The 12298-nt window shown below is 42.8% G+C and overlaps 1 protein-coding gene across 4 annotated transcripts in view; it reads right to left on the minus strand.

The window, feature by feature from the left end:
* The window catches only part of piezo1 (piezo type mechanosensitive ion channel component 1 (Er blood group)), a 398994-nt gene that overhangs the window by 98155 nt on the left and 288541 nt on the right, over positions 1-12298 (minus strand). For all 4 annotated transcript variants that reach the window (XM_085991680.1, XM_085991683.1, XM_085991682.1 and 1 more), the window contains exons 17-20: positions 10129-10161; positions 6940-7040; positions 1663-1823; positions 1085-1261 (exon numbers count right to left, since the gene is read on the minus strand). In XM_085991680.1, the coding sequence (XP_085847806.1) occupies positions 1085-1261; positions 1663-1823; positions 6940-7040; positions 10129-10161 (472 nt within the window). The remainder of the gene's footprint in view (positions 1-1084; positions 1262-1662; positions 1824-6939; positions 7041-10128; positions 10162-12298) is intronic.

The following is a 12298-nucleotide window of genomic DNA, read 5'->3' on the forward strand; positions in this document are numbered from 1 at the left end:
TAACGCTCCCCTCAGTGGCAGGCGGTAAGGCAGGGGGCGCCACTCAATATCCGGTCCGGGGCGCTAACGGGGCGTTGCGCACACGACTGACGTCACAATCTGCCGGCGCAGGAGATCGTGGCGGTAGGGTTTAGCGCCGCCACAAAATGTCTAGTTAATTTCCCGAGCGCCGCAAACATCGCCACGCCCGGGCGCTAGTTGCTTTGCGCCCCATTAGCGCCCTCTTAAGGTGCCAACGGGAGGCGCAAACAACTGAATTTTTCCCCCCATATGCTTTGTTAACCACTCTCTCAATATGTCCTGCCACCTTCAGGGACCTATGCACATTAACTCCCAGGTCCTTCTGTCCCTGCACATAGAAACATAGAAGATAGGAGCAGGAGTAGGCCATTCGGCCCTTCGAGCCTGCTCCACCATTCATCTGCCACTTGTCTGCCCATTCTGCTAGCCTTTCTATGTCCTGCTGCAGTCAATTGGTATCATCATCACTGTTTGCCACACCCCTAAGTTTGGTGTCATTGGCAAATTTAGAAATTCTACTCTCTATTCCATTATCCAGGTCATTTATATATATCAAAATGCAGTAGCCCCAGCACTGACCCTTGGGGAACACCACTGTCTACCATCCTCCAGTCTGAAAAACAGCCATTTACCACAACTCGCTGTTTTCTGTCCTTAAGCCAATTCCAAAGAGACAGATTTTGAGCAGCCCTTTGAAGATGTAAAGAAATGCAGCAAGGCAGAGGGCCACTGTCAGATAAATCCATCCAGACAGTACCTATGTCTATAATTAGAAGACGCAGAACTATGAAGCCATTATTTCATTACAAGCATCATCCTGCTTGATCTACAGTGCGCCACAAATACATTAAGGACCATCAATGGTCAGCTCACCTTCTCCAATCCACTACGTTATCTTAAATTCTTTAGTTAACAATGTAGTTGTGCACTGACGCAGCTGTTCCTGTTTCTTGTGCATACTTACAAAGATGCAAATTACAGCTTAGGCATTGCTGAGACTTTGAGACTCAGGTGAGTATTGCCATCAATGCAGGTCAAATGTATAAAAGAAGATATTTCCTACCGTTGTGCAGTTGCTGGAATACTCTGCTGGATTTACAATCTTCAGTTGATACAGCATTTTACAGACAACGATGATGCAAGCCCACAAAGTAGAAATGCAGGAAGCCATTGGACGGAACTTAGTGTATGGCATTGCAAATGCCCACAGGACAATAAAGAGAAAGTTCATGATGGATGGCTGGAAAACAAATTTGGAAAATACAGATTTTATTTTCCTGAGGTTATAGAACAATATGCTTGCTGAAGAAACAAACTTTAATAAGCAGTTGAACTGACTCATCTTTATTTATCAGTGTCACAATAGGGAAGATACTGCAAAACTCTTTGCTTAGAATAGAGGCAAAGCTTAATGTGGCCAAATTTAAAGTGGAAACGTCATATTTATGATCATAATTTCTCAGTGCCGCCACACTGATCAGATGCTTGAAGTATTTTGAAACACAACTTTGCTTTCACTTTACATATAATAGTATAAAGCATGACAATTTTGGATTTACAAAAGGCAAGAACAAGACAACAAGAGAAAGTTTACTGCTTCTGAAATCTTTAGATTAGATAACATCACTCAGGGATTCATACCTCTTTCACTGCTACCCACACACTGAACAGAGCCACTAGTTTCATCACGTGCAGTTCAAGGAGCCTCCAAATAATAACTTGGATGCAATTGAGGATTTTGGAGAATTTCAAAAAAAGTACAAGGAGGCGGTCGGCCACTAAGCCCCACTTACTGCAAGCAGCTGCAATAAAAAGAATTAGAGAGTTGACTGGCAGGCTTACTGGTTTTGAAAAATGTAAATAAAGCACGGGCAACCTTCGTCATCATGTAATGTCGACAAAAAACAATCTATTCTCAATTCCTAATGTTGCACATTTAAAAAGAAACATAAGTCATGAACACTAAATCTTGCAGCCTACAACATTTAACTTTGAAAGAAAATTTATACCCAGACTAATTTGTACACAAAAATAATAATGCAAAATTGCAGACATATGGGCCCTGATATTTACTCAGAGGGAATGGAGCAGTGGGGGGGCGGGGGGGGGGGGGGGGGGGGGAGGCGGAAACCTGGAAATGCCGGGAACGTGAATTTAACGGCAGGTCCTCATTAGCATTTCTTTACTCCGTTTCCTACCTGGCAGCCGGCCAGATTGAGAGGCTGGCTGGCTGCTGGGTGGGAAAGCTAGTGGTGGAAGGATGTTCTTACCATGGAAGGAGTTCAGCAAAGATTCACCAGGCTGATACCTGGGATGGCAGGAATGACGTATGAGGAGAGATTGGGTCGATTGGGCTTATACTCACTGGAGTTTAGAAGAATGAGAGGGGATCTCATTGAAACTTATAAAATTCTAAGGACTAGACAGACTAGATGCAGGAAGGATGTTCCCGATGGCCGGGGAGTCCAGAACCAGGGGTCACAGTCTAAGGATAAGGGGTAAGCCATTTAGGACAGAGATGAGGAGGAATTTCTTCACCCAGAGAGTGGTGAATCTGTGGAATTCTCTGCCACAGAGGGCGGTGGAGGCCAGTTCATTAAATATATTCAAGAAAGAGTTGGATATATTTCTTAAGGCTAAAGGGATCAAGGGATATGGAGAGAAGGCAGGGACAGAGTACTGAATTTGGATGATCAGCCATGATCTCATTGAATGGCGGAGCAGGCTCGAGGGGCCGAATGGCCTACTCCTGCTCCTATCTTCTATGTTTCTATGGAAGGCTGCAGCCGGGAACGCAGGAGACGGTCCCTGGCAACCAGAAAAGATCAAGGCATTGTGAGGGGGTTCGGAGTGCGGCAATGAGGAGGGGGAGAGAGAAAGAAAGAGTGAGAGAGGAAGAGAAAAAAAGAGAAAAAGGGAGAGAGAAAGAGAAAAAAAAAGGGAGCGAGAAAGAGAGCAAAAGAAAGATAACTCTTCTTCGAATAGTGCCAGGAGATCTTTTAAGACCACTTGAGCAGGCAGTACCTCTGTCAGTGCAGCACTCCCTCAGTACTGCACAGAACTCCCAAGCCTAGGTTATGGTTAGCAAGGAGAGGGGTGATGGATAAGTGGGAATCAAGGCAAGGCAGGACATGATATGGTAGCAGAATTTTGCATTTGTTAGAATTTATATAGGGTGCCTGAGAGCTTGTTCACATGCCCGAGTTCAGCCTGAACGTGTGGCCATGGACTGAATGGACCCCATCTCTTCCAACAGCAACAACAACTTGCATTTATATAACGTCTTTAACATAGTAAAATGTCCCAAGGCGTTTCACAGGAGCGTTATCAAACAAAATTTGACACGGAGCTACATAAGGAGATATTAGGACAATGACCAAAAGCTTGGTCAAAGAGGTAGGCTTTAAGAAGCATCTTAAAGGAGGAGAGAGGGGGAAGAGAGGTTTAGGGAGGGAATTTCAGAGTTTAGGGCCTAGGCAGCTGAAGGTACGGCTGCCAATGGTGGGGCGATTAAAATTGGGGATGTGCAACAACCCAGAAATGGAGGAGCGTAGAGATCTCGGAGAGCTGTATGGCTGGAGGAGGTCACAGAGATGGGGAGGGGTGAGGACAAGGAGGGATTTGAAAACAAGAATGAGAATTATAAAATCAAAGCGTTGCTCAACTGGGAGCTAATGTAGGTTAGCATGCATACGGGTGCTGGGTGAACAGTACTTGGTGTGAGTTAGGATATGGCAGCAGAGTTTTGGATGACCTCAAGTTTATGTAGGGTGGAAGATGGGAGGTCAATCAAGAGTGCGTTGGAATAGTCAAGTCTAGAGGTAACAGAGGCATGAATGAGGGTTTCAGCAGCAGATGAGCTGAGACGGGTGGAGATGCTGATGTCACAGCGGTGGAAGTAGACAGTCTTGGTGATGGAGCGGATATGTGGTTGGAAACTCATCTCAGGTTCAAATACAATGCCAAGGTTGTGAATGGTCTGGTTCAGTCTCAGATAGTGAGGGATGGAGTTGATGGCGAGGGAACGGAGATTGTGATGAGGACCAAAGACAATGGCTTTGATCTTTCCAATATTTAGTTGGAGGAAATTTCTACTCATCCAGTACTGGATGTCGGACAAGCAGTGTGACAAATCAGAGACAGTGGAGTTGTCAAGAGAGGTGGTGGTGAGGTAGAGCTGGGTGTCATCAGCGTACGTGTGGATCCTGAGGTTTTGTTTTCAGATGATGTCACCGAGCGGCAGCACGTAGATGAAAAATAGGAGCATCCTCACCCATGCAGTACCCCACAATGTTATCATCTGCAGCCAGAGGTTCACCTTCCACATATATGCTGATGGCCCCCTGCTCTACTTCTCCACTAACTTCCTTGACCCAAAACCCCCACCACTGTGATGTCTGCTTGACTGACATTTAGGTCACAGATGAATCAAAATGTCCTCCAACTAAACAGACCCACTGCACATTATGAAGTGGCAAAGCAGCAGAGTTTATGACAAGGACCAAAAATGATAGCTTCCCAAAGTTAAGTCTACTTGAAAAAGGTAGCAGTACAGATAAAAGATAGTGACCCCAAAAATCGATCAGGCAACTCATCTCTGCATTATGTTTTGAGATGCACCCTGAACCTGCCAAAGCTGATGGGTATGGGGATGGTCCCATGATTTACATGCCTTCAGCGTGCTGGGTGCATCTGGAGTGGCCCGCTAGTCTGGCAGAAGATTCCTGGACTGACAGAAGATGGAATGCCACATCCCACCTCTGCCGCAAACACCCCCCCACCCCCCCCACCACAACCTTGCAGAAGAAAACTTAAGCTGTCCCATACAAAGGAGGGCACTTCAAAATGTTTTTTTTAAATGATGTGGCAAATTCTTTGGAGGTCCAGGCCACAATCCCAGACTATACCTGCTGGTGGGTCCCACAACCGACTGTTGGTCGGCCAGTATGTCTGGTCTCACCAGGTGTACCAACACCAATCATACGCTGGGTCCCCAAGGTCTGGGGTGCAGGAACTTTGAAGTTTGGAGTCCCTGTCTCCCTTTATTGATGGTAATGTAATGGAAGAATCAGAGGCTGTACCCTCACAAGACCCTGGCGATAGGCCAGAACCCAGTACAACCGGTTCCCAGCCTAGTTTCTGGCTGTTCCAGCTGTCTCCCACCAAAGTTATAAACGTTTTTTTTTTTTTATAAAAAGGAGGGCGGAAAATAAAACTGACATTTAAGAGAATAATGAGTCAAAGATAAATGATTTCATAGCCATTTATAGGTCTGAACTAAAATCTGTATAAAAAAAAGGATAAAGAAAGTTCAGCAATTGTGCAGTAAATAGAATGAGTTCAAGTCAGATTTAAACTAATTTAAATAGGCACATGGTGCCCATCCTCTACTCTAATCTGGGAGAAGTTTTACTGATTTTAACCTGTGGGAAAAGAAAACAACACTTGTAGTCGCAAGAGTCTTTTTAATGGGATTCATGGTTTGGACTGCATTACTACTAATGTATCACATTCCTGGACCAAAGCAGACCAAGAACGTCAAACTGCATACAAGCCAAATGATTGTTGGTGTAAAAGGCTCATTTCTTTTGACCCGAGTTGATCTTTACATGAAAAAAATCACAAAGTTGGAAATATTCACAATTTATGAGTGAGATTTCTGAGGAACGGTTGGATTTACAAGAACAGTAAGAGTTAGTAAAAGCGGACGGTCACCAAGGTCAAATTGTACAATATATACTTAGTGCTCATAGGGATTTTAGGGTTTAACTCATTAAAAACCTCAAAGAATGCCCCCAAAAAACTGAAGTTGTGACCTCTCTAACACTCAATCTCTTTCCAGTGCTACCAGCAGGTAAAATTTCACATGTTTATTGAGCCAGGAAAAAAGAATGGGACAGTGTGCATCATTCATCTCGTAGCCAGTTTATTTCAACTTTGAAGTTTTTTTTTTCTTTCCTGCCAAGAAAAATCAAACATACACAAAGTCCAAAAATGCATAACCAGTTATTAATACTGTGAAATGCATTCATGTTTCTCTGATGAAATCTAAGACTTGTGTTGTCTCTTATTTGTTACCTTGGCTCAGTTGGGACCAGAAGGTTGTGTGTTTGAGCCCTATATTACGAGTATGAGCTAACAGTATAAGATGGCAATCCAGTTTAGTATTGATGGAGTGTTGTATTGCCCTTTAGATGAGATGTTAAGCTGAGGTCCTGTCTGCCTCTTCTGGTGGTGCAGGTGCACATTAAAGAGCTCGACATTATTCAAAGAAAAGCAGGTAGTTCTCCCAGTGTCCCTCAGTCAATACCATCAAAAACACCAGACTAACTGGTTATTGATCTCATTGTTGTTTGTGAGACACTGCTTTTCATAACATAACTGATATGTTGGTGGGCTACTTAACTATGCGGCTCCTTTTCTCAGTCAGCCTATGTGACTACATTCACCATTTAATTTGTTGTATTTGAAGCCAATTTCACAAAGACATGATAAGGCACAATACAAGAGTTAAGTCTCTTTTTCTTTTAAATGTCAAATGCTCCTCTTTAAATAACCCGACAAATATTTCCTCTTCAACTACTTACTTGCTCACCCCATCACAGAAGATTGGATGAGGTTACTGACGTAAGAAAACTACTAGGCACTTGGTCTAAGCGTTAAACAAAGCTTTAATCAACTGTTTTACAACATGGAGGTCTTGTTGTGTCCTTCACTAGTTCCTGTTAAGAATGTCCTGCGCAAGCTGGGCCCGTGCCCGAGTATTTATACTCTCCCTGGACAGCGCCACTCGCAGGCCGCTCAGTATTATTTCATAAGCCTTTCTTTCATGAATGACTGATTCATGTCAGTTACCAAATATGAAAAAGATTCAAAAAGGAGAAGAAGAACTGTCTATGTGCAAATACAAAAACATACTTTCTTCTTCAGATCTGCTGTCCTCTGGTGCAGGTTGATCATTTCCCTCACACTCTGGGTCTTCAGCTGCCCCGTTCTGAAGGGATGCAGTGGCTGGTGTTCTGTTATTGCAAAAATGCAGTAAGAACGTAAATCATGTACAAATATATCTGACTGAGCAATCCGTTTTATTAAGTTAAATAATTCTTTACTTCCATCTGAAAACTTATTAGACAGGAAAATCAACCTTTCCAATAGTCCTTTTTTTAAACCGCCCCATATATGTGAACAGGTGACCGTAACACTACCATTGAAGAGCAACACAGTCCACAATATTTGTGCTATTTCGCAGCATCCAATTAATCTGCTTCACTTTACTGTGTCCATCAATCCTAGTGCAACATATATCAAATACATATAGCAAATATCAAGAGGGAAGGAGCAATACAAATCCAACTTCAAGGTTACACAAAACATTATCTTTATTGTTATATCCAGCACCACGGTCAGTGCCAGATCATCACTTCAACGATGGTATTGTAATTGCATTACACTGCATTTTACTTAAGAACAATTATTAAGACTATTCTACATGATTGGTCCACTGAGCCTTACTATCATTTGCTTCTATTACTGAGGAAGAAACAAGATCATTTTTTTCCCCGGTGCTCAGAGAGAACTCCAAGGGATTGGCTCCCCTAATGGCTCAATGGGTTCATACACCATACAGACAGAAAAGTCCCGGATGTGTTCCCTAGTCTGGAGCAAATTCACTGATCTCAAGCAGGGCTATGGCAACAGGCTTTGGTGCTCTTGGTTATGCAGAGGGAAAAATCAGACAGGATTCTTGCTTATAGACGCTATCCAGCAACTTCTACTGGAAATACTCATGTAGACATTGGGTGAGGATTGCATAGGGCTCGACAGTAATGCTTACCACAGTTGAATAGCCTAATAGTCATTATCAAGGATCAAACATAAATAAAGGCCACTTCAGGAAGACCAATGCCCATGGAACTGCACCATAGCAAGTACCAGCAAGGATGGAGGGAAAATTGGTAACATGAAAAAAATATTCTAGTGCACCAGAAACAGTTTATTCCTCTTCAAACTTCCTTCTAATTGTCTATTCGCTCATACTCTTCCAAAGGCAATGGCTAACGCAGTAGTATTGTTCACGAGGATCAGCAGTCTCTCCAATACCTCACCCAAGAGGCCATTCTTCATGTGTACATCTGGATAATAAATGTTATTGGACTACTCACCACGAGGCACAGCTGATCATTTTCTCACATATATGCACTGGCAGCTGAAGTGTTATTGTTAGCCTTCGTGTCACTGGAAGTCCTTAGTACTCAGAATGAGCAGGATAGTGATAGACTCCAAGAGGACATAGACAGGCTGGTGGAATGGGTGGACACGTGGCAGATGAAATATGATGCAGAAAAGTGCGAAGTGATACATTTTGGTAGGAAGAACGAGGAGAGGCAATATAAACTAAAGGGTACAATTCTAAAGTGGGTGCATGAACAGGGAGAACTGGGGGGTATATGTGCACAAATCATTGAAGGTGGCAGGGCAGGTTGAGAAAGTGGTTAAAAAAGCATACGGGATCCTGGGCTTCATAAATAGAGGCACAGAGTACAAAAGCAAGGACGTTATGATGAACCTTTATAAAATACTGGTTCGGCCTCAACAGGAGTATTGTGTCCAATTCTGGGCACCGCACTTTAGGAAGGATGTGAAGGCCTTAGAGAGGGTGCAGAAAAGATTTACAGAATGGTTCCAGGGATGAGGAACTTCAGTTACATGGGTAGACTGGAGAAGCTGGGGTTGTTCTCCTTAAAGCAGAGAAGAGTGAGAGGAGATTTGACAGAGGTATTCAAAATCATGATGGGTCTAGATAGAGAGAAACTGTTCTCATTGGCAGAAGGGTCAAGAACCAAAGCACACAGATTTAAGGTGATTGGCAGAAGGTCCAAAGGCGGCATGAGGAAAAACTTTTTTACGCAGCGAGTGGTTAGGATCTGGAATGCACTGCCTGAGAGGGTGGTGGAGGCAGATTCAATCGTGGCTTTCAAAAGGAAATTGGATAAGTACCTGAAGGAAAAACATTTGCAGGGCTACGGGGAAAGGGCGGGGGAGTGGGACTAGCTGAAGTGCTCTTGCAGAGAGCCGGCACGGGCTCAACGGGCCGAAGGGCCTCCTTCTGTGCTGTAACCATTCTATGATTCTATTCTAAAACTAACCCTTTGCACTATGATGTATAAAGTTGTACCTTGTCCCAGCTGAAGCACAAATGAACATAAATAAAATCCAACCCCTATTTTTTCTAAGAATATAGATTGGTGAGGATAATAGTGAAGAGATATTCTCTTGCGGGTTGGTTACCACTACTGTATCTGGTTACTACAGCAACAGAGAACACGTATACACCTGCGCTACTAACATTTAAGATCGAAGACCCTCGCTACTGAGCTGGTTTTTATGAGGCATACAAAAAAAAATTACACAGTGTATGAGTTTTATGCAATTTATCTACTGGTGAGAGACATATTAAAGGTTATTGTGCATGTCAGTATTACAGTATCTGTTTTAGTAAGGGATGCCATTTTTAAGCCATCCAGACATAACAGAAATGCTTTTTTAGTTCACAAGGCACCAAATGTTCTGCTTCTATTGGCTTTGGGCATTGACTACTGAAAACAAGGATTCTCTGGAAGGATTCGCGATGCAACAATAACATTTTCATGTGATGGCTGCATTTTTATCCAAAGTTACCGAAGCCAGTCAGCCAATTCTAAAATTCAATGCATCAATGGTTAAATGCACTGACTTCAAAATACTGTTAAAGGGTGACACAGTGGTACAGCCATATTGTGGTGAGATGCAGGTTAGTGCCTGAGGCCCCTAAATTCTGAGTCACTGATCTCAGCCATATTCCAATGAAAAGTTGCCAAGTTGAGGCTTGGGCGGGGGGGGGGGGGGGGGGGAAAAATCACTGGTATGGTCATCAACCCTCAGCAGTTGTGTGTAGCCCAGTGAAAGTTGAAAAAAGATGAAAGGAAAAGAATAACCTGAAAAAGCAGGGGATTACGCACCCGCACTGCTGATATACATGTGCTGGCAGAGAAATTGTTAAAGTTATAACATAATTCTAATTTTTAAGAAATGCCAAAATTGATATGTAAATAGGATAACAACACTTACTCCTCAGAACGCTCTGCTAAACTTTCCTTCAGCCTATATATGGAAAGAAAGCAAACATATTACTAAAATAAACAATGGAACTTGATAGATTCTCCTAGCTGTACTTAAAAAGAAACCCAAAAAAAGCAAATTTGTATACATACGCAAAAGGGACTTAATTTAAACCTGAACAGAACTAAGCTGCCCAAATGATCAGGAGTTAGCAAAGTAATGCTCTTGTTATGCCCAAGTTCGGAGCTCTGGCTTTTCTGAAATGTGCAATGCTCCTGCAAGGATGCAGACAGTTATGTGTTCTGAGTGTAACCTGGCCACACGCATGTCTGACCTACCTATCAATGCACCCACTGTTGCCTTAATCGTACAATCATGTGGCCCGGTTTTAACCCCACCTGCCCAGCGGAAACCATGCAGTTAAAATCGCCAAGTTATTTACCCACACTGGAGCCGCCGGGTTCTGATTTCGCTGTGCTTCATTTAAATCCTGCTGGCCGACTTCCCGTCCAGAACGGCGGGAAGTGGCAGAAAATCACGCGGCCCAGAGGCCGCCAGCTGATAGTAAGTGGCGGGATCGACTGCCAGGCTGTGTTGTGGGGCTCCTATGGTCAGTCGAGCATAACTTGTTCCATACACCATTAAAATTGTAAAGTCCACGACGCCAGAGGCTATAGTACAACAGGACTAAAGGCGCACCACAATAAAAACTTGTGCTTTTTAAAAGTCACAACTGCGATTAATTTTCTGGCTGCGGACTTTTTCTGATATTAAATGCCAGTTGTTTATCTTTGTTGCTGGCAGTTCTTCTATATTCAGAACAAGCAACTAAAATTTCCAAAACAACAAGAATTCAACACTGTACATGCAAGTTCTGTGACACAATCAGTTAGTTACTATAAAATACAATACACTATGCTTATAGCCAAACCCATGATAATTATATGCTAAAGATTAAGAGCTACACTTCACATGAAAGTAACCTAATTGCTGATGATGCACTTCTCTGGACTGGTATGAATTACCATATATAAAAAGGATGAATAAGCTTTTGAAAATCTACATTGTTTGGGTTATAAATTTAATTTGGAATTATTGAAGGGAAAAAGAGGTAGCAGTCCAATACTAATATGACTGATCCAATTCAAATTCTAACATCAGTCTACTACATTTATAGCATCCTTCTATTGCTAAGATGCTGCTCTCAAATTGTCCATGTACTCAATCATGCAGTTATGGAAGAAGCTTAATTCCCAAGTAATAAAGTATGTTGGTCCCAGACTGCTCCGTAAAATGAAATGTAAATACGTTATACAATGTAAGGAGACCTGTGGTAATGCCCACCATTCCTAGAGTAATAAATATTACATCTGTTTTGAATATGGGAAGCCTGGGAGTCAAAATAAACACAACATAACTTCAATGCACTCCTTGATTACATCACCGGCGCATATCCTTAGTTTACAACATGCGCGCACAGAAAGCCAGGAAAATAATTCCACTGTCATCTTAAACAGCTCTTTACTCTTGTTAGTGTAGGTACAACTACATGCCTCCCTAAAGTAAATTATGTAAACACAACTCCACAATAATTTTCAGGAGGTTTACAAGCACTGTTGTATAGTAAGTACATCATTGTTGCAACAGCTGCAAATCTACAGGACAATTAAAAAAATTACAATTTTAAAAATCTGTTTACATTGGATCTAGAGATGTCACATTAAATGAAACAAATGTCCCAATAGAAAATCTAAATTTGTTATTGAACAACATTATATATAAAGAGAACTTCAATTATTCCACCAAGAGTCAGGATACCAGCGGGAGTTGGAGCACAATTTTGCAAAACTAATAAACCCGCAACTAATTGATTTAAATTGATTTTTCAGACTCCGTATGCCTGATTTTAACTCAGGGCAGGAATCAGGGGTGCGGGGGCCAAAGCAGGTCACGATCCATCCGGTCCCCCGGGGCGCAAGGCCTGGGAGATTTTAACTCACGGGCCTCATTAACATTTTTAGGCGCTGACGGTGATGTGGAGGTTGTCGGGCAGGAGCGGGGAATTGTGCCGCTGCAAGCTGCGCTGAAGACCGAAGGAAACAATTCCCATCATGTTAAGCCAAGCCGATCGTGGCCTGAGGAGATGAGAGAAGCCCGGAGCAGAGGTTCCTTGTTGGGC

This window comes from Somniosus microcephalus, chromosome 6, assembly GCF_052327205.1.
Source record: "Somniosus microcephalus isolate GS21.2 chromosome 6, FLI_Smic_1.0, whole genome shotgun sequence".
Classification (NCBI taxonomy): domain Eukaryota; kingdom Metazoa; phylum Chordata; class Chondrichthyes; order Squaliformes; family Somniosidae; genus Somniosus; species Somniosus microcephalus.